The sequence below is a fragment of the Penicillium cosmopolitanum genome (assembly GCF_028827165.1).
Source record: "Penicillium cosmopolitanum strain IBT 29677 chromosome Unknown utg000008l:1.0-4398992.0:1.0-4402845.0, whole genome shotgun sequence".
NCBI classification, from domain to species: Eukaryota; Fungi; Ascomycota; class Eurotiomycetes; order Eurotiales; family Aspergillaceae; genus Penicillium; species Penicillium cosmopolitanum.
Genome location: NW_026622678.1, coordinates 3,028,470 through 3,055,711, shown reverse-complemented (window position 1 = coordinate 3,055,711; position 27,242 = coordinate 3,028,470). Strand labels below are relative to the sequence as shown.

Sequence of the window (27,242 nt, the reverse complement as noted above, 5' to 3'; positions counted from 1 at the left end):
TGTCGGGAGATGCATCAAGAAGCCTGATCTGACTGATCTAACTCCAGGGCTTTGGAGGCCTTCTTTTCTGCCCACTGCCACTCCAACTCTCGCCCACATGAAGATTGGGTTGGTGCGACTGTGACCCATTTAGAATATTGATACCGCTATCCCCCACTCACTCGAGTATGTACATACATGCACAGGATGTATTGTACATCCCAGTGCAAGCCTCACTGCCCACGCGACTGGGTCGATTCACTACAGCTATGCTCATGTTGTCGATCCTCAATTGAAGAACAGGTTGAGCCTCAGTCGGGTCGGCGGTAAGATGAAACCAGACACAGGAGCAGATAGGGCCTAACACTGCGCAATTGCATTGGCGCATTGGTGCAGGCATTGGGATTAGTTTCCACGGTCAGGCCCCGAACCAAGGTGGGTTCGAGTAGATCTGCCGCCCGCCCCAGCGAGCGACATGAGGAAGCCCTCGGGGTGACATCACGGGTGAAGTGTGGCAAGGGCTGGTGGTACGTCGGTCGTACATGGCTGTATTATCCGGAGGGTACGGTGCATAAGGAGGGATATAGACTGAGCCAAACAGATGTGACCCTCAGCCGCAGATTATGAGTACCAGTATGGAGGGGAGAAAAGGAGAGGACGGGAAGCCTCGTGTTGATGCTGGTTGTGAATGCTGGTGCTAGACCCACGGCCTGCCACAAACGCCTTAGCGGCTACACAGCCTCAATCTTATTAAAGTAGAGGTACCTAAGCCCAGGGGTAATAATGTATATGAATGTAAGTATCAGTACATCTCCGGAGGGTTCATTTCCAAGAGCCTCGACCGTGACCGACCAGTAGTGCCCAGATGTAAATTACATGAATACTGGGACCATACCATACCGGGCATGAGGCCCCCAATTGCACCAATTTGGTACTGCGCCACGCCAGCCCCCCCAGAAATATTACCATACACGTACCGTTGCTCTATCCTGTTTCTGCCTGTTGCTGTTGTTCCTGTTCTTTGCTCTTCCTCTTGCTGCTGTTCTTGTTCTTGTTCTTGTTCTGTTACTCTAATCTTGTTCTAATGGGATCCAGTGAATGAACATCATCCACTCTTCCAACTCTTCCAACTCTTCCAACCTTTTCAGCTGAACCAATAACCCCAATTTATCAACATTCCTCCTCTCCTCCACCGCCCCAATCCAGCTCTCTCTCAGCCAACTTCGTTCCTGCGCAACCCGCACCCGCCACGGTTCCAAACTTCCACACTTCCACGCCTGATGGCCTGGCTCCATTCAAATCGCCAATCTCCTTGATTCTACTCCCCATTTGCTATTTTAACACAAGGCCCAAGCCCCCCCTAGGCTTTCCAAGTGGATCTTCTTCTGGGTCCATCAACTCTGAAAAGCTGAAACCAACCTCGTCAGCTTGCGCCACACTTGCCTGAAGGTGAAAGTGAGTCTAAACGCCCCACACGCCCTGGACTTCGCCTTCATCCTCCTCCTCTCACCCCCGTCTCTCGTTCGGTTGTTCCAAAAGCTCTTGCGGTTGGTTTCTTCCTTTCCCATTTCCCCTTTCCCTAGACACCTCCCATGCTCTCTTCCGCCGCGTGCATCCTCTAACATGTCTTCGGAAGTAGCCATCGCCTTGGTTCGTCCACCCATCGAGGCTGGCGCGAAACCTTCTGCCTCCATGGCGGCATTGATGCACTCCAATAACGAGACTGTCGCCATCTCAAACCCCATTTCCACCTCTTCCACCTCTCTCTCTAGTCCGGAGCCTATCGCCTTTCTCAAAGGTCACTCAAAACCCGACACCAATCTAAGCTCCATCGCCAGCGCCGGTCTACACGTCTCGCGATCTCAACCCCCTCAGATGACAAGCCCAGCGACGATGCCGGCGGATCGGCCGGCAGAACAAGATCGAGAACCCGAAAGAAACAGCACACAGGTCGCCCGCGAAGCATTGGGGGCTAGCGAGAGGTCTCCGGCCCCCTCCATCCATGAGCCTTCGCTTCACGCATCGCCGGAACAGATGCAGGTAGACTCACACCCGAATGACTCCGCGTCAGACCCTTACAAATCAATCGATCACAACTCCAACTCTCTCATGCACACATCAACCGTCGCGAGCCCAGGTCCCATCGAAGACTCAGCTTCACAGGATGGTGATCGACCGCGTCCTCGGGCGGTCTCGGATCTTGACCAAGACAGCAATAAAGCCTTTTCGTATCCTATGCCCAGTGGCGGTCCAGGGATGTTGGCGGCGAACAGCCCGCCTGTAAACGCTCGTCGCCCAAGCCTGAGCGATCCGCGTCGCGGGCTTAGCTTGCCAGATGCAGGCTATAATAGAGGGAGCCCGCGCTCGCCTTCCGCAAAGAAGCACCGCTGCCCCTACTGCGCCACAGAGTTTACACGACAACACAACCTCAAGAGCCATCTGCTCACCCATAGCCAAGAGAAACCTTTCGTCTGCCAAACCTGCCAATCTCGCTTCCGCCGATTACACGACTTGAAACGACACACCAAACTCCATACAGGCGAGCGCCCTCATATCTGTCCGAAATGCGGGCGTCGATTTGCTCGCGGTGACGCGCTTGCGCGCCACAATAAGGGTCAAGGGGGCTGCGCTGGTCGCCGATCCAGCATGGGCAGCTTTGCAGCCGACGACGACTACGGTGACGGCCACCCGGCAGATGACGCAATGAATGGATTGGTCTACGCTGAGCCAGAGCGTATGGATGAGGAGGACGAGCGACGACTCAACATGCCGGGCATGCGCAAGTCCGATGTCGATTCTCTCTCCAGATCCGACTCTCTCCACCCCCGCCCGCCTAGTACTTATCCACCGATCGCTGCTGGCCGTGCTCTCTACCCACCTCCAGGCTCGCACGGTGGATCTGGATCATCGACAGCAGCGACCTCACAACCTTCAAATATGACTTTCCCACCCGCAGGTCATACATCTGGCTCGTCCATTTTCGCCCCAACAAATGTCGGCGACAGCCCTAAGCCACTTTCCCCGAACTCCCTCTCGCATCACGACGGAAGCACACAACCTCACCGCGCACACTCCCCCGGCATGGCCCAGTCCTTGCCTCATCCTCAACCATCTTTCGCTCCTCGAACAGCGCAGCCAAACCACGCCCCACCCCCACCGGGCTTGGGCCTGCCACCACCAACCGGAGCGCCCCATCTCCCCCCGCCCGTTATTAGTTCTCCTGATGCCAGATACGGTCTGCAGGCACCAGCGAAACACACATCACAACACGGTCATTCTGGTTCTCATCACGGTCCACCAAAGGTGGGGCTCGATGGCCGGAGTCGAACAATGACCCCAGCCAAATCGATAAGCTCTGGCAATATGTTCGGTCCATGCACGACGAGATGGTGGGATTACGAGAAGAGGTTGCGTCGTTGCGTGCCCATATCGCATCGACCTCAGCGCCTCAACCGGTGGAAGTAAATCAACCCAATTCAGGTCCGCGATGATAGTCATATGATGGTCATGTATGATACGATACGGTCTTATCTCGCCTAGCCCATCCCATGGGATCCTATTCTTTAGGAAGGAAAAACCCACCATTTCCTGCGCCCTCTTCCAAATGTGTCGATATTTCTTGTCGATATGCTTCTATTCCAATCCTCTCCTCTGAGTAGGATGGCACTTCTTCAATGTCTCATGATCAACGTCCCGACAGTTGCCGGCGTTGGTGGCTTTCCTTCGTCCTTTTCCGACCTCTACCCTTTTTCGCACTAATCGATATTGGCCCCTTTCCAAATGGCAAGGCCTTGCCTCGGGCTTGCCTTGAGCCTATGGGCCTGGGCTATATATATCTATCTACTCTTTTGAAATTCCCCTCCTTTTTCCTTTTTTTGATCTCCTTTTTGTCTACAAATTCTCTTCTTGCGAGGTGTTCTCTTCAATGGTCAACTGGGGGAGTTCGGCGTACTTCCACTTCCAAGGATGCATGGAACGACCCTGGCTTGGGGTTTTCTAGTCTTATTCCATTTTCCTTTTCTTTATTATCCATATCTTGACCCCCCTCAACCCCTCTCACTCTCACCACCACCCTGACCCCTTTTCACTTCTCTGTCCAGCTATTTATCCCTAGGTAGTGATAATACCCAATTTTCCAGTGTCTAGTAATAAGCATAATCCGAGTCCTCCAGTAATGTTATGTTAGTTAGCATGGATCACTGATTACAATATAATTAGATCCAGAATTAGAATTAGATCACATTAATGTTTAAGCTTCAATCCATCTCGCCCCATCTCATCCCCCCATGCACAAACATGTGGAGTCGATCCGAGACTCCTTCCCCACTCCCCCAATTGTTGGACCGAGGCTCGCTTCAACCCACCCCTGCCTTGAAATACCCCCGGAGCTCCGGCCACTCCGAGTGACCTTCCAACATCGCATCTACATCTAATCCATCCACCACCAGCTTCAAATTGAACAGAGCTCAATTCTCGATATAAAAACTTGAACCAAACGAATTCAGTTCCATAAATAACTCGAACTCGAAAATGTCCGCACCATCCGGAGCCCTTACAGCCTCGGCTGTGTCTTTTGTTCTGCTTTCCATTGGTCACACTGTACGTACTACTTAACTAGTTAACTGGTCAACTTGACCTACTACAAGCCCTTACGAGTTGATCCCCTCTCCTCTCCCCGGCCCACCGAGACAAGTCCCATGGATGCATCTGTATTCAAGCTTGAACCTGCATTCGTCTTATACAAACCAGACCAAGATCAGACAATACTAACAACCCCCAGATCGGCGGCAAAGAATGGCAATCCGACAAAGTCTTCAAAAACATCAAAGGAAGCCGAGCCTGGGCCTGTGGAAAGGTCGGCTGGTACCAGGTAATCCCCCACCTCACACCCTTCACCCACTTACCCTACTCCCACTTCCTCTCTCCATCTGGCCCAATCTAACAAATGGCTACCTGCCCGGCTGGGATATAGGGAAGCGCATTCCTCTTCCTCTCCGGAATCCTCCACTACCAATGGTCCCGCAACCCAGCTGCCCTGGCAGATCCACTGAACAAGGCCATGGCGGCTATCATTAATGTCTTGCTTTGGTCTAGCTCGGCTTGGTATGCTAAAAATGGGATTTTGCCGAATCTTGTTGGTTGTGGGTTGGCGGCTGGTTTGCAGGCTTTTGGCGTTTTGAAGGAGGTGCTTTGAGTGAGTGGTGGTAAGGGTTATCAGCAATCTTTCAGGTGGGCGATTCAAAGCTTACTTATGCGGGGATTTAAATTGAATGGGAAATGTAGATAGAAGACTCGGACTTAGGTTCAATTGATTGACTGTTATAAATTCAGGTTTTGATGACTACTTTATTTCCTAGTATTCACTAGGTAGATTCCAATCACTAATAGATCTACTTATTCTATGGCACATTTTTAGTTGGAGAAATAGTCACTCAATAGTGTTCATTACGATTGATAGGGATTATGGTGCTTTGACTGTATGAACAGAAAAAAAGTCCAATTGCATGCGTGGGTGTTAGTCAAGGTAGTAAATGTAAATTCCAGCCAGATAACGAGTATTACTAGTATTATATTAACTTCAAATTGACCAACTTCGCACAGTAACGACTTGAGTACGCCAACCTTCGATTATAATATATCAAAATGCATTCCCCCTCCACTCCACCCCTCGCCTTACCCAGACTACGATAACGCTCGCCGCTTCGTACTCCAATCAATAAACAATCCCACATCCGCAACAACCGCACGAGGAACACCACCAAGAGTCCAATTCCTCTGCACCCACTGCGGAATCAACCCACCAGCATCAGAGGTAGTCGCCATAGTCCACTGAATGAGCGGGGGAGACGTGCTGCTGCTGCTGCGATGAAGAAGACACCGGAGGACGATTCTTCTTCGCAACACGCTCGACACTAGCATAATTGGCGAAAATTGTACGCCTCGGTACGGCCGATTTGATCTTTTCGTGAATTGCCGTGGGCGTGGTTGTTGGGTCTGGGTGGAGGGGTATTTGGACTGTTATGAAACCTTTTGATGGGTAGGAGGGTTCGTTGCTGTGTGCGTCGTATGTGGCGGATATTGTGAATGAGATGAAGGAGCGGGGGGATATTAGGGCTGTTGGGTGGAAGGTGTGAGTTATTAGGTTGACTGTTGGATTTGATTAGCCTTAGCACTTGCTGCAAACAACCCCTCGCCCCCAAAATATATGGTTTGGACGGTGTCATCGTAGGGCACTCACCCTCAACATCAACATCCTTAAACGTAACCCCATTCATATCCAACTCCCCAATCTCTTGCTCTGTCCACTGAAGTAACCGCTCAACACCAGTAACACTGGGCGTATATTCCATTTCATGCTCAGCATGCTCCGACCGCAATCCATCTTCGAATTCAGTCCACGGCGCGCTACCAGCGACAGCTGCGTCCGGGTGTTCACTTTGACGACAGACCCAGAATTCAGGCTTTCGCTTCAAGTTGCCAGTGGATGGAGATGGAGATGGAGATGGAGAACTTGAACTCGAACTTGGATCTGGCATTTGTTCATATTTGCGCCATTTTTGAGAGAGTCGGATGTCTGCGTATGCTGGGGGTGAGCGGCGTGGTTTGGGGTCCTTTTCCCAGGTTGGAAGGTCGGAATTTAGTAGCTCGAGAGCTTCTTGGAGTGCGGTGCTGGCGACGTGTTTTGCTTCTGGGCGTGGGGGGCCAGGGGGAAGGGATGGGTGGGAGGGGAGGATTGTGAAGGGGTGAGGGTGGAGTTGGATTAGGGGCATCTTGGTCAGCCCTGGAGGGGGTGAATAATAGCACTGCTAACTTGAATGGGGAACTTGAAGGGAAGGAATCTGGGGAAAAGGAGGAACCAAAGCTTGAGGGACCGAGGGATCGGCGGAGCTTGTTTGGTTTGTGGTTCGCGCTGTGACGTGCCAGTGGTGGGGCGATCTATTTGCATATATGGAGATGGTAGGGATAGTGACAGTGACAGTGATAGGGTAGATATTTATATTATGTATTTAAAGGGTATCATCTTATATCTTGTGGAATCATCCGGCAGTCATACGCTAGATGCAGCGGACTCCAGGTCCTACACTGCCTGTCTCAAAGATCTCCACGAGGCCGGCCCCCACGGTTTCCTCCAACACCCAGCCGAACTGCATGCCATATAGATCTTTCCATTTCTTCGTTTTTCCTGGCAAAATACCCGCAAATTCCCCGCGGGCCCTCTTGGCTAGATGGAAGCTCTTTTCGGTTTCCACTGCCCCATCCCAACGATCTTTCAGTAAGCCCATGGGGGCCTCGCTGCAGCTGGACCGTCGGAGAAGAGCCAGCATGTGAGCACGACCAGCGCCTAGCAACCGAAGATATGTCCCAGTATTTGGCAGCGACAAAAATAGCGTCGCGGCGCGAGATTGGGCATCGGTCTGTACAGATCGGTTGGAATCAGAAGATCTAACCGGTTCGCTCCGACTGGCCGATGAAATCGCTGTGGTGGGCAATTTAGGAAGAGACGCAAGACTCAGTGACCCTTGTGTGAAAGAAGAGGATGATACGAGGAATCCTGCGCGCATCAGTGCCCTATACTCTTCCGGTTTAAATACGCTCTGTGAAATCGCAGAATTGGTTCCGATGCGGCCAAGTATGTCGAGGAATTTCTCTAGAAAATAGCATGTCAGCTGCATGTCCCTCACATTACTAGCAACCCCGGACCAAAACACATACCCTTGACATCCGCATCGAGAGCTGAGCTCTCACGCACCAACTTTTCCCACTCGTCCGCAAGAACCAGGCAATCACCTAGCCCGGCTGCATCATTGCCCCGGCCTGGAACGACCAGACGCCGAACTCGGCCCGCCTGAACCAACTCTACGATCTCCCTTTCCACCTGTGTGGGCGAATCGATCAACATATGCACATGTGCCACCGACGCCAGCGGAGGCAATGACCGTCGTAAGTTAAGGACCTCCGCAATGCGCGTGCTATTCATCCCAGCTCGAGCGGGGAGCTCGTCGAACATTTTTGTCCGAATATACTCGATTGCTTGAACGACATTCTCAACGGATGCAGCATTTGATATATAATGCGATACGCCTATGTCTGGAAGAGGGTCGTTATCATCAAGCAGACCCTCCTCGGCTGCCCGCTTCACGCCACTCGCTGCGGCGGAGTTTGGTTTGCGTCGGGCATGGGCGGCAAATGGGGAGGTGGCCTGGGGCTTGCGGACGGCTGGCTTGCGTTTCTTGACACCGGAGACTGGAGCTGAGGTGAGACGCAAGGGCATGCCTGGGAGGAGTTGTTCTAATGTTGAGAAATGATGTGATGAAGGAGCCTCGTTATTGCCAAGCTCCTACATTTAAGATTACCTCATCCATGTCAGGTGACTGCGCTCTGAAAGCATAGCCATCGCGATTGTCATTTTTAGAGCTTAGATAGTGTGGTATGAGCGAAGTATTTTTCTTTGACTTTAAATGCCGCATTCTTGGCAATTGACAAGCGCTATTAGTACTTCAGCAAGGACAGGCCGATCAAAACCCGCTGCCAACCAACACTCCCGGAATGTGTCAAATCAAACCACCCCCTTCCCACATTGAGAACCGATAGCAAACAATATACTACTACTAGTGCTAAATGTAAATAGAATGATTTAGCTGCTGGGCTCAATATAAACCTTGGAAGAGCGAAATGACACCTTCACTGCCGATCAGGCACTTCCTTTTTCATAGAGATCCCGCCAATGACATCAAATGCCTCATACCCTGGTATATGTAATACCGTAATAGAACATCAAGACCAAGGTGGAACCACCGGCAACTTGTACGGCCCCGTATGATTCAATACAGCCGCCATCCAGTGCCTTGGAAGCTCTGGTTCTCGCCCCGCGGTCTCTTTCTATGCCCAAAAAAAAAGAACAGAACAAGCAGAACCCCCGACTGCTGCCTCTTAAACAGTTCATACACCCGGCCCTGGTGAACCCGATACATTCCAAGTAGTCTACAACTACTCACCGGAGTACCGGACCACCTGATCTACTTTCACATGACGTAGCCATGAGAAAACAGATCTTAACTTGATCAACTTTTCTTGCTTCTTGCTAGTCTATGACAGCTTTATACCCGACACAAGGGTTCTTGCTCTTCACTCGCTATCTGGCTGATACTTCTTTTCTTCAATCGCTTTACGCGAGGTCCCTATCGCGCCGTGCCCGCCATTCCTGTCCCTCTGTCGAGGTTGGCGTTCCACCATGACGGTCTTCATCGCGTCTCTGTAAGCCACCACGAAATAAATCTCATGTCTCCACCCAATTCAAGGCCAGACCCTAACCTAAGCCTTCTGTCAGCTTTTTACCATACACTGTCAACTTCCACGTTGAAAACTCTCGCTATCGCGCCGTTCCACCTCCTCCGACCGCCGTTAATAATGCGGGGGTTGACTCGGCTCCTCCGCACCCCAATGCGGGAGCCAGTTTATTCGAGCAGAACAACCCTAAACCTCAGCAAGGGTTAACCCCCGGTGCGACAACCGACCATGAGCGGATATTTACAAGCAACCCCGGGCAGCCCGAGAAGGAGGAAGCAGGATACTTCGCGTTACCCACGATTCCGGAAAACGCAGAAAGTCAACTCCTCACCGAGAGTGAAGGCCATTCTCCAGCATGGGGTGCAACGACATCGCTGAATCAACCGAAGCCTCAAACACTCCTCTCGCCGTCGCCGTCTATCTTGAAGCACCAGGATCCTGTTATGCCTAACAAGGATCCTGCGCCGAAGACCCCAGAAGCAAAGCCAGCCAATCCATACCTCGGAGTCATCAAGCCGGAGATGTTCGCCCGCAAGCAGTCATTTTCCCGAGCGGATTGGACCGTTGAAACAGCCGAGCAAGGAAACGGTGGTTTGCGGAATGCCGTTCGTTCCGCGAAAGAGTCTGGATACCTGGGTGAACTGATGTGGGTCGGCACTGTGGGAATGCCCACTGATGCGCTGATCAATTACACGCGCACTGAAATTGCCGAGAAATTGGAAGACGAGTACGACTCGTTAACGGTGTTTGTTAGCGATGGTGATTTTGATGGACACTACACTCACTTTTGCAAGACGATCCTTTGGCCCGTTTTCCATTACCAGATTCCAGACAACCCAAAGAGCAAGGCTTATGAAGATCATTCGTGGATCTACTATGTGAAGCTGAACCAGGAATTTGCAGAGAGGATCGCCAAAAACTGGAAGCGTGGCGATTCGATTTGGGTTCAGGATTATCATCTGCTGCTTGTTCCTGCGATGTTGCGCAAGATGCTGCCTGATGCTGAGATTGGATTCTTCCTACACATCGCGTTCCCGTCATCGGAGGTCTTTAAATGTTTGGCCCCGCGGAAAGAACTTCTCGAGGGTATCCTCGGCGCCAATTTGATCGGTTTCCAGACGACCGAGTACTGTCGCCACTTTTTGCAGACCTGCAGTCGTATTCTCTGCGTGGAAGCCACCAATGAGGGCATTCAGATGGAAGATCGTTTTATTAACGTTGGGACTTTCCCAATTGGTATCGATCCAACCTCCTGGGACAAGCGTCGTAAGGCGGCCGATGTCGAGAGATGGGTCGATACGATTTCCGATCGTTACCAGGGCAAGCGGCTGATTGTCTCACGGGATAAGATTGACTCTGTCCGGGGTATTCGGCAGAAGCTGCTCAGCTACGAGCTATTTCTGAACACATATCCAGAGTGGGCAGATAAGGTTGTTCTCATCCAAGTGGCAACCAGCACCACAGAACAGCCGGAGTTAGAGGCAACCATCTCTGATATTGCCATGCGCATCAACTCCAACCATTCGACTCTGGCACACCAGCCCTTGGTTTTCTTGAAACAAGACTTAGCATTCCCTCAATATCTTGCACTCATCACGGTAGCGGACGCTTTAATGATCACCAGTCTCCGCGAGGGCATGAACCTGACCAGTCATGAGTTTGTGTACTGCCAGGATGGCAGTTACGGCGATAAGAAATATGGATCACTCATTCTCAGCGAATTCACAGGCAGTGCATCAGTATTTGGAAACCACGCACTATTGGTCAACCCTTGGGATTATCGACAGTGCGCGGAGGCGATTCACACAGCACTCACTCGGGATGAGAAAAAGAAAAAGGAGGTATGGGAAGCACTGCACCGCGCAGTACTGCAGAATTCGACCGCCAACTGGGTCAAGTCCTTCAATGAGACTTTGACTCGGGTTTGGAACGAGCAATCTTCACGAGAGATCATGGCCGTGCCGCGACTATCTACGCCGCGACTAATTGAAAGATACCGACAGTCAACGCGCCGGCTCATGATTGTCGACTACGAAGGCACACTCGCCTCATGGGGATCTCCACGTAGTATCATTCTTACCACGCCCCAACGCGCAATCACAACCTTGACAGAATTAACCGATGACCCTGCCAATATTGTCTACGTGATGAGCTCTCGCATGCCCGAGGAAATGGAACGGTTATTCCGCCAAGTCAACCACCTGGGCCTAATCGCCGAGAACGGATGTTTCGTTCGCAAACCCGATTCCGATGAGTGGTCGAATCTTGCCGACAAGCATAGCATTCAAAAGTGGAAGACTGCAGTCTCGCCTATCTTGGCTTATTTCAAGGTGCGCAGCGAGGGGAGCTGGGTGGAAGAGCGACATTGTTCCCTTGTGTTTCACCATGGATCGGCCGAAGACCGCCTTAGTGCTGGACGATTGGCTGCCGAATGCGCGGATCACATTAATGATGCATGCGCTGGTCATGGTGTACATGCGATTCCAGTCGAGGGCGCTTTGATCGTAGAAACCTCCAGCACGAACAAGTCATCTGCTGCAGCGAAGGTCTGGAAGTGGTCATTAGAAGATTCGAAGCAGAACGAAGAGGTCTCCAAGCCGGACTTCTTGCTGATCATTGGCGACAACCGTGAAGACGAGCCTGTATTCCGGTGGGCGAACAAGTTGGAAGATGCCAAGGCTGTGGACTATGCGATGACCGTGACATTGGGGTCGCGAAGCACGGAAGCTAGGGCGACATTGACGCAAGGCGTGACAGGTTCGTTTTTCATTCCAATCAACAAGTTCAACCCCGCTGATTCTTTTAGGTGTTCTCTCTTGTCTGCAGCAGCTAGCAGCACCCGCAGGGACAAACTCGACGCAGCAGTAATGATAGAGACGTTGTCATCTGTTCAACCAGTATGGACAATCGCTTTCGACGACGTCAACATGAGTCCATGAGGGTTTAAAAGGACTGGCGTTTTTTTCGGATTTTTTCTTCTTCTAGTAGATATCAAGGGGTTCTACTAGTACATGGTCATCTCATCTGGGTACATACTACCATACTACCATACATCTACTGCCTCAGATAGTTATCGTTGGATAGTACAGCATCATTTCTGGCGTCTCTAGGAACGCTACAATACCCATGACACATTCTCTACTATTTTTGCTTTGGATCATGATCCCGTAATTCACACGTAGAAAGTAAACCTCGAGGCAGCACCAATTCTCTTCACATGAGCCAAAATTCTGCGCTGCTCAAAATATCCACAAATTCTGGCCATTTCCCCGATCGCATAATCGCATAATCATGCCGAATCCTTTCCACTGAACATCCATGCCGATAAGTGGAGACCGAGCGGTGGTGGATCTTATGGGGAAAAGGGCCTTGGGCCGAGGTTCACCGAGTGCCTGCGGAGTACAAGTATACATCGAGAGTACCGAGTAGCTCTCTCTTTAATTTCTCATTTCTCACCTCATACCCATCACACTCTACACCATGTCACCCGTCAACGCCTCCTTCGAAGACGCGATTCGCGTCACGCCAGAAGGCGCGAACAAATACAGCGCCAACCTGCGCACGGAGTGGTGCATCGGAGCTGGTATCTCACCCACCCCACGAAACCCGTCGCCGCGGCAGCATCACTAACCAGAACAAACCAAATGCAGTTCCCCATGGCGGCTACACAACCTCCGTTCTATACCGACTAGCACTTGTCCACTTCGCCCACGCGCACCCAGGCCAATATGACACACCCGCCTCCCCAATTTCCCTCCAATTATCCTTCCTCCGCCGCACAGCCGCCGGGCCTGCAGTAATGGAAGTCGAAGACGTCAAAATCGGCGCCCGAACAAGCACAATCCACGTGAAACTCCTCCAACCCTCTGAAAAGAAACCAGACACCCTAGAAATCAAAGTAGCCGGCTACATCACCGTCAGCCCGCCCAGTGCCGAGGTTGGCATCAGCGCGCCAACAGGTTGGACCCCCCAGCCCTCTGCGCCATCCGGATCTGGACCTAGGGGTCAAATCGACTTTGCAGCTTTGGCAAACGGTAAAGATGGCGACTGGGTCAAGCTTGAACCGCCTTATCCTGAATTCCGAAAGGCGGCGGCGCAATTGGAGCTTTATGGCCCCGGTAAGGGTAAGACGCAGCAGGTCAGATCGGGGAGTATGGCTATCGATCAGTGGGCGAGATTTCAGCCTGGTGGGGATGTTAAGGGACGGTGGACGGATGCGGCTATTCCTTATTTGATTGATATGTTTCCCATGGCGTTGGATGGGTTTGATACTGTTTCTGCGGAGGCAGAGGCTAAGGCGAAGGGGGAGAAGGTTTCTGAGGGGAAGGCGAAGTTTTGGTATCCGACTGTTACGCTGAATGTTGATATGAAGAAACATTTGCCGGCTGAGGGGGTGGAGTGGCTTTATTCGAGGATTGTGACTAAGGTTGTTAGGGATGGGAGGACGGATTTGGATGTTACGGTGCTTGATCAGAATGGGGAGGTTATTGCGTTGAGTACTCAGGTTGGTCTTGTTGTTAGTGCTAGTCGGAATATTGGGACGAGGAAGTTGGAGAAGTTGTAGACTTCGGTTTTCTGATGGATAGATGTATATAGGCGAGTCTCATAGATCAAAGTACATACTACTAAACATTCAATCTGGTGGGAAAGACATAAGCTATCTCGTGATAGCCAGTATAGTAGTTCATGGTATCTTTTCAGTATGTACAGTCCTGATCGCTCAACATCCATGTCTTCCAAGATTTCCAAGGTTATAACGTGGATGTAAAGTTAAACCCCCACGGCAATGGTCTAATGTACAAAAAACCTAAATATCTATTTACAACAGATAAGCTTGAAGCCACTCAAAGCTTCTCATCCGGCGTAAGGATCCAAAAAGCCATAGCCTCAGCCTTAAGAACCTTCCTCTTCGCCCACTCAAGATGACCCCCAGAACTCTCCTCATCCTCCTGCAAAGCCTGCGCCCTAACCCAAAACTTCCTCCCAACCCGCGCAACAACCTTCGTCTTAACAACCAACAACGCAGGATTAGTCACCCGCTTCTTATACCGAACATCCAACTGAGCCGTAAAGATACTCCCACGCGCATTATCACCAGCATCAGACCCTGGCCCACTCGTATGAGCCCCAACAGCAAGCGACATCGCCTCATCGATTAGCGTCGCGACGATACCCCCGTGCACGGTATCCGGGTGTCCCGAGAGCCCCGGGCTCGCGAGATCAAAAAGCATTATAATATCCGCGGGCATGGCGCTCGGCGTGGGGTTTGTCTTCGCGGCCTCGGCTTCTTGTTTTGTTGCGGGGAGCCAGGTGGGTGTTTTGGAGGGGGCTAGGGAAATGTCGCGGCGTTGAAGCGTGAGGACGTGTGGGATTGTAGTTGATGTGCCAAGTGTGGTTGCGAAGTAGCCATCTTCGCCGGTGGGCTTCATTCGGCGTGAGTCGGTTCGGATGGGCTTGTAGTCCGCCGAGGAGATTAGTGAGTTTGCCCACGGGTTAGAGCGGAAATGCGCGATGGCGGGGTCTGTTTCGGCCATTGCGGGTATCTGTTAAGGTGGGGGTGGTATTATGTATATGAGGATGGGTTTTGGGGAGGAGATGCTCGGAGTAGAAGATACAGGTGGGATTTAATGGCTGTTAAGCTCATCCACTTTTCCGAAGGGCCATACACTTTGGCCGCGGGTCTGGGAGAACCGAATCGATTAGATTAGCCTCGGTCCGGCTGCATTGGGAAGTGTGAGTGAAGATCATATCACGTGAGTATATATACGCCAGCATTCCTAGTTTGAGCAACCTTTTTTCTTTATTTATGGATAGAGTCGTGCTTATCCAAAATGAGCCGTGGGCGTTTAAATGGCGCTTTTACATTCACAGCAACGGTCCCGGGGGCGGTGCTTGATTTGGAAGAATCAACGATTCGTTTTCAACGGTTTCAAGTTCCATTTTGGGATCGGAGTACAGAGCGGTCCATGGTTAATTTATAGTGGATTACTCTCATCTGAGTACATGACTAGCAGAGAGTTTTTTGCGCAGTTTATTGCATCTCTCTTTCTCCAGTACCCTTCCACGCTTAATCAATTATGGCAGACCTTGCCAGTCTCCCTATAGAACTTCTGCTCGTGATAATAGCAAACCTAGACGGTTACTATCGTTGCATTGATCTATGCGCACTTTCTCAGACTAATCACCGCTTATATGCCATTGTTTCTGAGGAGCTTGACCGTCATCTACGCCACGCATTTTCTCCGGAAACCATACAGGGCCTTGAGAGCCACGTCTTGCAGTGGTCTGCAGAAAATGGGAAAGAAGATTCTGTTAAGAGATTGCTAAAAGCAGGAATTCACATACGAGACCACAGTGAATGTGGCACTTGCACGTCTGAACCAATCACCCTTGCAGCCAGAAACGGATACGTAAACATCGTGAAAGCTTTCATCGACTATGGAGTTGATTTCAACCAGCCTTGTGTCAAACAAGGGTGGTATGAAAAGGGATGCCACTACCAGCTGCTATAATAGGAGGGCATGAGGCAGTTGTTAGACTCTTGATTGATCACGGAGCTAGCTTAAAATCTGGGACAAATCAAACATTCCCAGTAGAGCCTTTGGCGATTGCAACGAAAATGCGCAATGTGTCTCTCGTCAAGCTACTCCTTGATCACGGATGTGATCCGCATACAGTTGACATCGAAACTTACAAGGACTATCCGACCTCTGCATGGACGACTGCTGCAACTTCAAATTTGGAAATTCTTGAGTTGTTCATCTCGAGGGGTATAGAGCCCAAATTTAATGGCCCTGATTCGGAAAATTGGTACCTGATGGAAGCGCTAAAGAGGAATCAAATCGAACTCGTCAAATTTCTGTATTATCACGGCCCTAGGCTCAAAACGCACCCTAGGCATCACTGGATTTTTGATTCGCCTCAATCTTCGTATAACTACTTGTTCGAAGTCAGTTACGCACTCACGAGACATCCTCAAGAGCTTGCATTTCTGCTCGGGGCCCTTGACCTAGATTCCCTCATCAACGACTATAGCTCAAGGCGGGCTTTGATGAAAGTTGCGACAGAGTTGGGGAATAAAGACATGATGAAACTCATTTTGGACGTAGGCTGGGCCTCGGAACACTCCAAGCTTGAGCTAAGAAACCATCTCTTTTCTGCTACTGTGAGCGGCCAAGCTGGAATAGTAAAGACGTTACTCGATTACGGCGCACGCCCAGGACGTGAGGGAACTGGAATGTTTATTTTTCAGGCAATCAGGGCAAAATCCTGTGAGATATTAAAATTGATGCTTGATCTAGAAACAGTTCCAGGTTAAACAGGCTATTTCTTGGAAATTGCCCTTGCGTCATTTATCAATGGTTCGCCAACGTCAAAAGAAGCTCTCATACCGATCATCCGGCTTCTAGTGGGGAATTCCGAGCCTGGTTCCATAATTCCTATGAGAAAATCTTTCAATCTGGACTTGGCTCAGTCTCTAGGTGAAAGTGCAGAGGTCTTGGAAACTCTGCTGAAGCCTGTCCTAGGCGGCAGACTTTTGCCGTATGATCCATTTCACGAGAGTATCTTTATAGTGGCGATTCGGTCATGCGAAGTTGGCATCCTGGAGCAATGTCTCAAGGCGGGATTTGATCCAAACTCGGTTGCTGGAACCGAATTTATTTCATTATCGTCCAGTATTCCACTAATTCTTGCCGCAACGGCGACAGATTTGGAGGGGCGAAACGAACTGGCTGTTGATCTTCTTTTGAAGTACGGAGCGAGGATCGAGCGGCAGGACCTTCCCAAAGAACTGTCCCAGTTTCATATTATCTATGAAAATAAGAGGCAATTTTCTTTTACTGCGGAACATTTGGCAAAAGCTACCCAACTTCTGCTAAACAAAGGTGCCAATCCATTCACTACTTGTTCAAGAAGTGGAGACTTGATTCCCATAAAAGAGACAATGCATGGGCCAGCAGTCGTCGTCAAGGTCTTTCTGGAGCATTTTTTAAAGTGTAACAGGGCCTTGTCTGAGATAAAATCTTTGATTGATGAAGCCACTGGAGCTATTCCGGAGCATGACTCTCTTACTTTTGAAAAGGATCGTGAAAAAAGGGCCGACTTCATATGGCGCTGGTACTGGCAAAATGTCTATCCTTGTCCTCTGGATTAGGATGTTAGCTCCGATTTGCTAAAATCAAAGTATTTGCTCTACTTGGGTCACTATACGTAGCATACTTTCCCTACAAGGTGTCCTATTCTAGGCGCAGCCGTTTTAATGAGGACGCTCAGAATCAGACTCACCGAGCAGACTCACCGAGCAGCTAAGAGCAGATCAGATAATGTATAAATAAGGCTCTAAGCACCTCGAAATAATTACTATAGCAGGGACCTGCTAGACGTAGCTATTTGACATGAAAGAGCCGTGTGTGCTAGAACCTACTTTGGAAGACAAAGGAATGGGACTTCCAACAGGCCTACATACATATCCCCAGTTTCTCCTGCCTCTCCGCCCATCTACTACCGAGTAATCTATAGAAATCACTCCCGTTCGTCTGCCACGCTCGTTCCAATCGGTTTGTTCGCCTCTTTATTACGTTCGTATTCGAGGGCTACAGACGTGGGGTGGGTGACGAGTTGAGCCGCGCGATGCCTATTTTCAAAAGACCAATAAATACGTATTTCAGTTACTTTATGGAGCAGAAACACCAACATACCTTGCTAATAGAGCTTCATACCCTGAGCGACGTGCACAGGCGAATGGCCGTCGATATCGTAGCATTGGCCTGAGTGGAAATAATCTCCATTGTAAGAGTACGTGTCATATATAAATGACTGCGTAGTGCATCCGGGCTCGCTGTAGAACGCAATTCTCTGCCCGTTACTCTTTCCCCATCCGTTTTCCTTATAAGACTGGAATGGTTGGACTGAGCCATCGCAGGCTGCACCACCATCGACGACGACATCCTGCACGTTGCCAGTACAGCCAGGACCGCTGTAGGTCAAAACCTTGACTGCAAGACTGCTTTGAATGCAGACAGCAGCGACGGCGGTAAGGAGCTTCGAAATAGTGCATTTTCAAAGTTTTTGAAAATAGCAAGAACTGTTTTCTTGAATATAAGATCGAAAGGATGATTTTGATGATATTGGGAACTGTTTGGCCTTGGTGGATGGAGGAATACTCTCGACTGAGATATGAAAGTTGTTTTATATCTACAATCATGGCACTGCTTCTAGATGTCGATCATTAGGGCGTATTATGCCCATAGAGCCTATGCAACCTCTGGATGTTGATTATCAGCTGGAGAGCGTATTCAAAATCTAGATGTCGACCATCGGAGCGTGGTAAGCCTTAAGGGCGTATTAAGCTTTAGGAGCGCAGTACGCCTTAAGAGCGTATTCAACCTCGATGTCGATCATCACAGCGTATTCAGAGGAATGTCTGATTTTAGGGATCTGTTTGACCTTGGGAGCATACCTACTCTCCCCAGTGTCTTGGGAGTTAAAGTGTGTTCGGTGTTGATTAATTTGGTTAATGTTAGCGCAGCGCGAATGTAGGAGTCATCCCAGATTACGGAGCGCCCCGTCTCGGCCCGTAGCCGTTTCCAGATTGGGGCCCCAAATCGATGAGCCATACGGATTATGATCCTAGTAAATAAGTGTCGCCAATAAATTGCGAAACACAGCCGCAAATTGAGGGTACGGGCCTGGCCCGCAAAAACCCGCACACTGATTTTGCCAAGGATATTCCCATGCGGAAATAGAAACAGCAAAATAGTAAGTGAAAACACTAAAGAAAATAAAACCAAAAAACATACAACAGCAGGGATTCGCATGTGGTCACCCGCCATACTACTAACCTGCCGGCGTGTGGCTTAAGTGCGGCTGAGCGGACGGGAAGCCCTGTTCTCCACACCCTATGGTCGTATGTACCGGAGTCACCACAGAGTAAGTTGATATAGCACACAAAAAGGGTATGATTCGCTTTAGGGAGACAAAGGTGGCTATGAAGTGGTTGAGAATCCGCCGAATCGAGCGACCACTCTTCAGCTAAACAATGGCAGGATTCTATTGGATCATCGTGTTGTTCCCCTTGGAACATTCGGCATCTTGGCACTTGCATATAACAAGAACTGCCAGTGGAAGCCTCGTGTACTTAGTACGTAGGCTGGCTAGTTATACCAATCACGTACATGCAACCGTGGAATTGGTTGGTCTACTTAGAAAGACTTCTCGAGAGAGAATTTCGCAAACATGCCTCTCACAAAACGCGTTTCCGCTTTACATCTTCTGACGCTGCTGGACACGGCTGTCTCTTGACTGCTCGTAATCGTTTTGAAGTAGGCCGACTTTTTTTCAACATAGAGCGGTGGAAGTCGATAATCAACGCCCGTCCGACCTCTTCATTCCAAAGAATGTTCTCACGGCGGAAATCGTCATGAATGATTCCCAAAGCTTGTGTTTCCTTATTCAACCTGCCAATCTCCTGCAAAAGCGACAGCTTCAGTTCCATGGACGATGTACTTTCGCCTCCCCAGCCCATGACGAGCAGGTGGCGAATCTCTCCAGCCCCATGGAGAAAGTAAATTTTTGCCAAGTCGATAGTACCGAGGAAAACAGGCACAGCCGATCCTTGAGCCTTTCGTAAGATTTGGTATACCTGTGCTTCGCGGGAGACTTCTTTCCACAGTCCAGCTGTGGTTCCCTTTCCGAGGACAGTGTAGCCATATATGGTGCATGTAAGTTTGAAGGGTTTCTTGGGAATCTGAGACCTAGTATGTTCGAAACCAATTCTCCAAAGAGGAAGCTGTGACCGCGTTGCATGTCTCCATTCCTGATGTCGCACAGAGGAACGGAATGCCATCAAGCACAGACACAGTACCCGGGCGATTAAGGTCTTCGAATATTGGAGAGTCTGGTCAATTTCTCCATCAATTTCTCTGTTTGGGTCACAGAGAAAGTAGTACAATGTGCTGAGGTTGTCGTAGAGAACACGGAGGAGGACACGGGCAATTCCAGTTGTCACATAAGAATACTCGAGTCCTTCTTGGATCATCACATGATACTCCTGGACGATGGCGGAGCAGACAACCCGCTCTGCATTGTATTTTAATTTCTCTGCATCATCCGTGGGGATCTCGTTTGATTTAACCATGTCTTTCCACAAATCCATTTTCCTTAGCCTCACGCGTAGGTTTCCACAGAAAGCTTGTGTGGTGGCTTGTATTGAGAAGGGCGCTAACGTCACCGTTGACTCGATGAATACAGAAGTGATCAGGTCTTGGAAGGCGTACGCTTGATAATTGGCATGCATTTGCTTCGCTGTCATCGCTTGGGTTGAAAAAGTTTGTGTGATTACCGAACCGGATTCCATCTCCAAGTCCGAATTCGAGTCGGGCAGCATCAATTTTACATAGTTCCGCAATTATATCATGAACATGGCCCTCCACGGCGAAGCGCTCGTAGACCTCGAGATCTTGCTCACTACTGATTGGCTGAAGGTTGAGTCCTCTCGCAAACTCTTCAAGCGAAATCAGGGGGGCAAACAAGCGTGCTGGAGCGTCCTCGGCTGGCTAAAGGTAGTTACACACATAGTTATAGATCTCTTGCTGTCGGGCTGGCAAATCCGCCCACGGTTCTAGTCGCGTCAGGCAGTATTTCCCGGTGGGGAGGGGTATTGTCCCCGTAGTCGAGCGATATAGTGTTTCAACTCTTAACGGTCGGGATAGTAGGTTATGAGAATGGCGCACGAATTCCACGAAAGTGGTCCGTCGGCTGCGCTCTCTTTCTCGTCTCCCTTCTTCCTCGGCCCGTTTACGTCTTTCCTCTGCCTCCAGAAAAAGCTTTTTGTAATCTGGGGAGCTGTTGTCAGCCACCGTCTGAGGCTCGTCGAAATGGCAAGAAAAGGAGATCGTGATGCCAGGTGCGGCGTCTAAACACAGCCCTGGCTTGTGTCACCTGATCGCATCGGCGGAATATTTTCCCGGTCATACTGTGGGAGTTGTGTCAGCCTTAGGCGTAAGGCATGAAAGCATGCTGCCTACGGTGACTATTCCAATCTTTTGCTCCAGGAGATCGTTGAGGGGAATGCTGAATGTCCAGAATAAATCTCCTGGTATCAGACTACATTTTGCTTGCGACGACCAGCCAGAATACAGATCATGCCATTTGAAATGTAAGACCGGGCAAGTGTTTAGTGATTGTGACACGATACACGCATCAGATTCAAGTTCAGTAAGCTTAAGTTCTAGGGCAAATATTGCCGCCGAGAAGCTGTCCAATTTTTGAGTCGAGCCTTCTGCAGCCCGTGGACCTTGGAACTTGATGCTGGCACTGAACAAGAAATTGACAATTAATTTATAGAGATTGCTACCCGCGACTTATTTGCTTGAACGTTTTTCATGGAGGGCATTAACTATGGCAGCAGAAAAGGTACTCTGGCAGTATGAATGGCGAAGACTTTTGATAGATCAGCAAGGCTTTGTCGAGTCAACTGAATCTTTATCATCCGATCGTGAAAATATTGGATGATCAAGATTTTGATGATGTCCGAAAGTGGCAGGATGCCAGTGCAGTTGGTCTGAATGAAGGGAATTGCAATCTCTTAGCGCGTACCTGAATGGATCATATCCAAGGCGGCTCAGACTCGTGAGGCATAATCTGTGGATCTCCAGGTACTAGTTTTTGGATGGCATTCTTCAGGAACAGCCGCAGCGCAAGTACAAGAAACTTGTGTATAAATTATGCACACTGTTGTTACCGTAAATTGAGCGTAAAAGTATCAGTCTCTTATTGGGTCATCGCATAAAATCGCTGTCTCAAATCAAGATTGTAGTACGGAGTTCTCCGTGCAAGAAGTTACTAGTAGTATGCAGGAGCGCTGACTTGGCTTCCAAGGTTGGCTCATTTCATGAATCCGTCTTGGGGGAACTCTGATTTAATATACCCGCCACGTCCTGATGCTGAAAACCAGTGTAGTCTTGCATAACATAGAATGACTCTCATTTAACCCATTATCTTGAGTTCTGCCTGGAGTACAGGCGTAAGTAAATACAGGCTTTCATCGTGACTTGGCCCCCAACTTGAGTGAAACGTACCTTTGCTATAGCGGCTGTGAACCCCTGTCTAGGCGTATAACTAATGCATACGACATCCACTAGCAGCCCCTCCAACCTGCAACCATCGTTTAGTATTACTTTAGTCCGCGAACCAGAGATCGCGCGATCTCAAAATTTTCGCTTTGGCCACCCACCTGCCACAAATGTGGTAGGATCTGACCATTAGCTTGATATTTCTTACCCTAAAGGCTCGGAGTTGTTCACGCGGAGGATTCTGACCCAGCCCCCTTATTATGCACGTATGAGGGGGGCATTGTACTCCGTAGGTGAGGGGATTTAATTTCTTGGAATAGAAGCTCTCGGGTGCGGGTGGGCTCTGGACTCCATTTAAAGAGACCGACCATGGCAGGTACCTAGGTACTCTCTCACTTCTCAAATCCCCGAAAGATTTCACTATCCTCTCTGGCAGCAATCACATTTCTGATAGATTTGGTCTTGCCTAGGAAAGGGAATATATCTAACTTGACGACTTGGCGGAACAGTACTTCATCAACATGAAGCCCACTGTATTGACATTTTGCCCTTTGGCAGATTTGGTTGACTGGACCCATTCCGACTCCCCATCCTCTCAATGTGCCTACCTTGTCCAGCTTGGAAGCCCCTGCAAGGGCCGAAATGAGACGCGAAACTTCCAACAACGCCAAATTAGTCGTCCAAAAATACCTTGACATTCTCATTGGGCCTTCCGAGACATCTAGGGAGTCAGTTCCCCAGTTTAAATTCCTCCAGGAACTCGCCACTATACAACTTTGCAACAACCACAAAAAGCATCATTCCCACGCCATAGGACAGTGGCTGAATGAATTTACTGCCAACCAGGCTTCTATTATAGTCGGGCTGGCAAAGTACTACAATCTGGAAATCGATGATACAGTTAGCGGAGAAAGCCAAAACTCGGATGATGAAGATGACGAAAAGAATTTGAATGTTACCGAGGAAGAGGATACATCGGAGGAAGACGAAGAAGAAGAAAAATCAATCCTGGCTAGCCAATTCTCGTCGTCGCTTACATCTAGTATCTACCACACGTCTATACTAGCAGCAGACGAAGTTGCTAAGGACGTCACCTGTCTTTTGCAAAAGCCTATTGACATGAAGTCCAATGATGCAAAGCCTGGATGGATATATGTCATATCCCCTCTCGCAATGCCAGGAACCTTCAAAGTCGGCTATACTCTTAAGCCCCCCCCAGCTGGACCGTTTTCCAAAGCACAAACAGTGCCATGGCGAGTTTGAAGTTCTGGAAACGAAACTGGTACCTCATGCACATCGCGTGGAGCAACTCCTGTTGAAGGAGTTCTACAACCAGGAGTTGAGAAAGAAGTGTGAGAACCCGAAATGCTCTAGGGTTCACCGCGAGATACTTGGCGTTGATCATGAAATTCTGTTGAGATGTTTGGAAAAATGGATAGAATTTGTGGAGTCTCGCCCATACAGCAAACTGGGTGTCTTGACAAAAAAAGCCAAGGAAGACCTACCTCTTCCTGCTTTGAAAAGCTACCTCGGCTGCAAGCCAACGTCCCGTCGTTCTACCGGCTTGACTCCAAAAAAGAAAGAAGGAAGCCAGAGCTCTCCGAGCACACCCTCGAAAACGAATCTCAAGGTTCCTACTTCGGCCCAAAAGAACATGAGAGCTCATTATACTGAGCTGGATCAAGACGACTCGTGCCTATCATCGATGATCGCGAATTTTCATCTCACACCTTCAAAAAGTGAGAGGAATAGTTTTCCTGAGGGATCGCGATACTCCATACCTGGAAGTTTTGACTGACCCGTTGAACTACTAGTAAATCTCTTTATATATTCTGCTATTTAAAGTACACAGAGCAAAAGAAAATAAGACAATATTGAAATCAATCGTACTATTATATCTTGAAATCAGCTAAAATCAAGGGAGTGAGAACGGATGATATCTCATTCCAAGGTTTCAGCGGTCAGGAAAGACCAGTTTGGCTGAACCAGGGTGGGTAGAATTGCCATTTATACCCACTAGCAAGTGAATGGCCTACCGATCGAACCTGTGAATCTTCAAATGGCCAGTACTATGCGTATACCAGAGACATCGGATTTGAGAGCTACCAAGCTTGCGATACTAGCATATGTTCCGCATCCCAGAATCATTAAACCAACAAATAAGACGACTGCATTGCAGATGGCTGTCTTCAAATTTTGTCTCGAATACCAATTCCCCTCCTTCAGCAAGAAAAGCCACATTATAGGCGGAAGATGAAATGAGAATCCGGACACAAATAGTGAAGGCACGATCAAAAGAAGTTCTGGAAATAATGGAATTACCTCCAATATGACCCAAGCTACCTACCAACGTGGCAATCTATACTAGCCCGATCCATGTTAACCACCCCTTTCTCTTGTTGAGCTCCCGTAACAGTGGGGCCTTAGGCATCACTATCCCCACTACTTCTCACCTCCGTAGCTTCCTACTTCCTACAATACACACACACTTCATTGTATCTATTGCCCCAGTACGTAGCACTCTACGTACAGTAACTTCAGTCATCCTACCTACCTAGGTAGGCAACTCGCGGCCGTAACGGACGACCCCTTCGGCCCCCTTCACTTGGAGTGTCGAAACTGAAATGCAAAAGCCGACTATATTTAGGAGATCTGTACACCGCCCAAATGCGACACTGTCAAAAACTCAACTGAAATCGAATCATGCATCTGTCTTAATCAAATTCGTTCTAATCTACGTTCTTGAAACCTAGGCTCAGTATTTCAAGACCAGCAACCAACTTGAAGCACAGGGCCCTTGACCTTGAATCTCATTGGTCTCTCTGCAATATTATAGCCATCACCTCCGTACGCGCTTGGTCGAATATCGATTTGCATGGCCTGACAACCTAGCAGAAACAATCAAATGAGATGATTCTGTCAGTTTGCTTTCTTGGAGAGTGGCAGAGCCGTAACTCATGATAATAACTCTGAGGTGTGTCGTACATCCTCGGGCGCTGAGACTAGCAAAAATACGCTGGAATGTAGTGATCCACGAAAAACCACTGAGCTGGGTCGCATGGACCAAATCCACAGCTTCAATGTCCACAATCATATATATCTCTCGCATATTTCCAAGTACTTTAGCCAATAGCTCCGTCCACTCGTCAAGTGACTCCGCAGAACGAAACTGGACACAGCTCATCGCCATATCACGCTCAGAATGTTGTGACAAATTGAGTTTTAGGCCTTGGCATATCATGTCCTTCAGAATATCATCAACCGATATCCCATTCGCTTCACAATCTGCTCCGGTCGTTTTGAGTACCCATATTATAGGGAAATTCTTATTCCGAAGTTCACGGATCAAGTTCACTGCGAAGGATCTGACAATGTGTTTCGCCTGATAATCACCCTTGACCATTATAACCGAGGATTTTCTCTGCGACTCCCACTTGAAGAACTTAGGGTCTAGCCAGAACTGGTTGTCGTGCTTAGCCAAAGGCTTTCGTTTTGACCTGTGGTTCTTGCATAAATATGACACGTACGACAGCGATTTCAGAGGGTCAACTTTTCGAAATCCGCTCATATATTCCATTATTTGATTGAGTTGGAGATCTGTTAAGCGATGATTGGTGTCGATGGCTGCGTTGGAGTTGATAATCTGGTACTCTATAGCCAATTGTCAGTGTATTTGGAGGAAATATCGCCAAAATGGCACCATGTGCATTCTTGTACCTTGCATGGCTCTATACATATCTTGAAAGGCAGATAACATTGTCTCCTGATTTTGAGTTATTTTTTGCACTTCAAGATGCATATCCCGTTGTTCAGCTTGAGCCGCTCCCGTCGCCAAACGCTCCACTTCTTTTCTGTGATCTGTGATATCTCGGATGAGATCTGCATATTGTAGTTCTGCGGGATGTGTGAAAGACTTCAAGATACGGGCAAGTCGGCCTTTTTGATACCAATCGAATGCACGGAGAATGAATCGTATGATACAGGCATACAAACTTGCAACTGCCCTCTTCATCCGCAGCGTCGGATAAAGTATTGTGGAAAGCTGGATGTGGGGAAGTGATTCGGCGATATTTGTAAGCGCTTCAGCAAGAGTGGCGACCGATTTAGAATGGTTTTCGACGAGCTTCCAAATATCCATTGATCAGTGACATGCATTGAATTTCCCCGGAAACTAAAAATGATTGAGGTTCGTACGACAAATAATAATTTTAGCGAGCCCCATGCCAAGCTGACATATTCTGGATGCTGTTGAACAAGTACGTCCATGATATTACCATAATAGCAAATTCGTTTCGAAAGTTCTGTGAGCCAATGTTTGACAGTACTTTTTGACGTTCTGTCGTATTGTTCTTTTGCCCTCTGAACAACAAACTGAATATCTTCGAGACAGTTCGCCTGTTGAATTATGTCTCGCTCTTTATCGTTCAAGGCGGTATTACTATGGATTATCACGATCGCATCTTGAAATAGTCCTCGAAGGTCATCCAGATACCTATAAAAGCCATGATCAGTTACTTTGAACGAAGAATTGACATATAATGCTAAGAATATCATTTACTCTTCATTTCCATCCCCTTGGTACCAGTTGCTCTGGGTTTGTAACGGCATGATGCTGATCTTCTGATTGGTCGTTCACCGAATAGGATATCTCATGGGTAGGAGCTCAGTCAAGTAGTTTTAATAAATTCAGAGCGAAGTTGAGCCTCAAGACTCAGAGAGGGCCTGATCGTGACCCCGCATCGGCTGCTGACGTCTCGTGATTGACACGTCAGGGGCCAAATCAAAAGTTCCCTAATGTAATTACTAGCTGGAGCGGGGTAATTGCACTAAATTGAAGTTGGTGCTCTCCAGTCTTAGGCACGATATTCCATGACACCTCAACAATCTCCTTCTGGGCGCATA

At 49.0% G+C, this 27,242-nt stretch overlaps 12 protein-coding genes across 12 annotated transcripts; 5 read left to right on the top strand and 7 right to left on the bottom strand.

The window, feature by feature from the left end:
• Positions 1–1,602: 1,602 nt before the first annotated feature.
• N7509_007737 (C2H2 zinc finger protein) lies at positions 1,603–3,444 on the top strand (the record flags this gene model as incomplete). Its single annotated transcript, XM_056632374.1, has 1 exon — positions 1,603–3,444. The coding sequence occupies one exon, from the start codon at positions 1,603–1,605 to the stop codon at positions 3,442–3,444; it is 1,842 nt and encodes a 613-aa protein (XP_056487925.1).
• A 1,065-nt stretch (positions 3,445–4,509) lies between these two features.
• N7509_007736 (uncharacterized protein) lies at positions 4,510–5,173 on the top strand (the record flags this gene model as incomplete). The annotated part of the gene is made up of 3 exons (XM_056632373.1): positions 4,510–4,578; positions 4,760–4,849; positions 4,952–5,173. The coding sequence occupies 3 exons, from the start codon at positions 4,510–4,512 to the stop codon at positions 5,171–5,173; spliced, it is 381 nt and encodes a 126-aa protein (XP_056487924.1).
• A 488-nt stretch (positions 5,174–5,661) lies between these two features.
• N7509_007735 (SRPBCC family protein) lies at positions 5,662–6,749 on the bottom strand (the record flags this gene model as incomplete). Its single annotated transcript, XM_056632372.1, is given in 3 exon segments — positions 5,662–5,808; positions 5,828–6,126; positions 6,218–6,749. The coding sequence occupies 3 exon segments, from the start codon at positions 6,747–6,749 to the stop codon at positions 5,662–5,664; spliced, it is 978 nt and encodes a 325-aa protein (XP_056487923.1).
• Positions 6,750–7,034: 285 nt separating this feature from the next.
• Positions 7,035–8,251, bottom strand: N7509_007734 (Stk19 family serine/threonine-protein kinase; the record flags this gene model as incomplete). The annotated part of the gene is made up of 2 exons (XM_056632371.1): positions 7,035–7,627; positions 7,693–8,251. The coding sequence occupies 2 exons, from the start codon at positions 8,249–8,251 to the stop codon at positions 7,035–7,037; spliced, it is 1,152 nt and encodes a 383-aa protein (XP_056487922.1).
• A 960-nt stretch (positions 8,252–9,211) lies between these two features.
• On the top strand, positions 9,212–12,135 carry N7509_007733 (putative alpha,alpha-trehalose phosphate synthase subunit TPS3; the record flags this gene model as incomplete). Its single annotated transcript, XM_056632370.1, has 3 exons — positions 9,212–9,234; positions 9,308–12,024; positions 12,074–12,135. 3 exons carry the CDS (start codon positions 9,212–9,214, stop codon positions 12,133–12,135), a joined length of 2,802 nt encoding a protein of 933 aa, XP_056487921.1.
• Positions 12,136–12,747: 612 nt separating this feature from the next.
• Positions 12,748–13,831, top strand: N7509_007732 (thioesterase family protein; the record flags this gene model as incomplete). Its single annotated transcript, XM_056632369.1, has 2 exons — positions 12,748–12,850; positions 12,918–13,831. 2 exons carry the CDS (start codon positions 12,748–12,750, stop codon positions 13,829–13,831), a joined length of 1,017 nt encoding a protein of 338 aa, XP_056487920.1.
• Positions 13,832–14,111: 280 nt separating this feature from the next.
• On the bottom strand, positions 14,112–14,801 carry N7509_007731 (PaaI family thioesterase; the record flags this gene model as incomplete). The annotated part of the gene is made up of 1 exon (XM_056632368.1): positions 14,112–14,801. The coding sequence occupies one exon, from the start codon at positions 14,799–14,801 to the stop codon at positions 14,112–14,114; it is 690 nt and encodes a 229-aa protein (XP_056487919.1).
• A 3,169-nt stretch (positions 14,802–17,970) lies between these two features.
• On the bottom strand, positions 17,971–18,325 carry N7509_007730 (uncharacterized protein; the record flags this gene model as incomplete). The annotated part of the gene is made up of 2 exons (XM_056632367.1): positions 17,971–18,263; positions 18,289–18,325. 2 exons carry the CDS (start codon positions 18,323–18,325, stop codon positions 17,971–17,973), a joined length of 330 nt encoding a protein of 109 aa, XP_056487918.1.
• Positions 18,326–18,612: 287 nt separating this feature from the next.
• On the bottom strand, positions 18,613–18,884 carry N7509_007729 (uncharacterized protein; the record flags this gene model as incomplete). The annotated part of the gene is made up of 2 exons (XM_056632366.1): positions 18,613–18,705; positions 18,732–18,884. The coding sequence occupies 2 exons, from the start codon at positions 18,882–18,884 to the stop codon at positions 18,613–18,615; spliced, it is 246 nt and encodes an 81-aa protein (XP_056487917.1).
• Positions 18,885–19,510: 626 nt separating this feature from the next.
• Positions 19,511–20,578, bottom strand: N7509_007728 (uncharacterized protein; the record flags this gene model as incomplete). Its single annotated transcript, XM_056632365.1, has 1 exon — positions 19,511–20,578. One exon carries the CDS (start codon positions 20,576–20,578, stop codon positions 19,511–19,513), a length of 1,068 nt encoding a protein of 355 aa, XP_056487916.1.
• A 2,404-nt stretch (positions 20,579–22,982) lies between these two features.
• N7509_007727 (uncharacterized protein) lies at positions 22,983–23,603 on the top strand (the record flags this gene model as incomplete). The annotated part of the gene is made up of 1 exon (XM_056632364.1): positions 22,983–23,603. One exon carries the CDS (start codon positions 22,983–22,985, stop codon positions 23,601–23,603), a length of 621 nt encoding a protein of 206 aa, XP_056487915.1.
• Positions 23,604–25,179: 1,576 nt separating this feature from the next.
• On the bottom strand, positions 25,180–25,917 carry N7509_007726 (uncharacterized protein; the record flags this gene model as incomplete). Its single annotated transcript, XM_056632363.1, has 2 exons — positions 25,180–25,837; positions 25,868–25,917. The coding sequence occupies 2 exons, from the start codon at positions 25,915–25,917 to the stop codon at positions 25,180–25,182; spliced, it is 708 nt and encodes a 235-aa protein (XP_056487914.1).
• Positions 25,918–27,242: the final 1,325 nt, after the last annotated feature.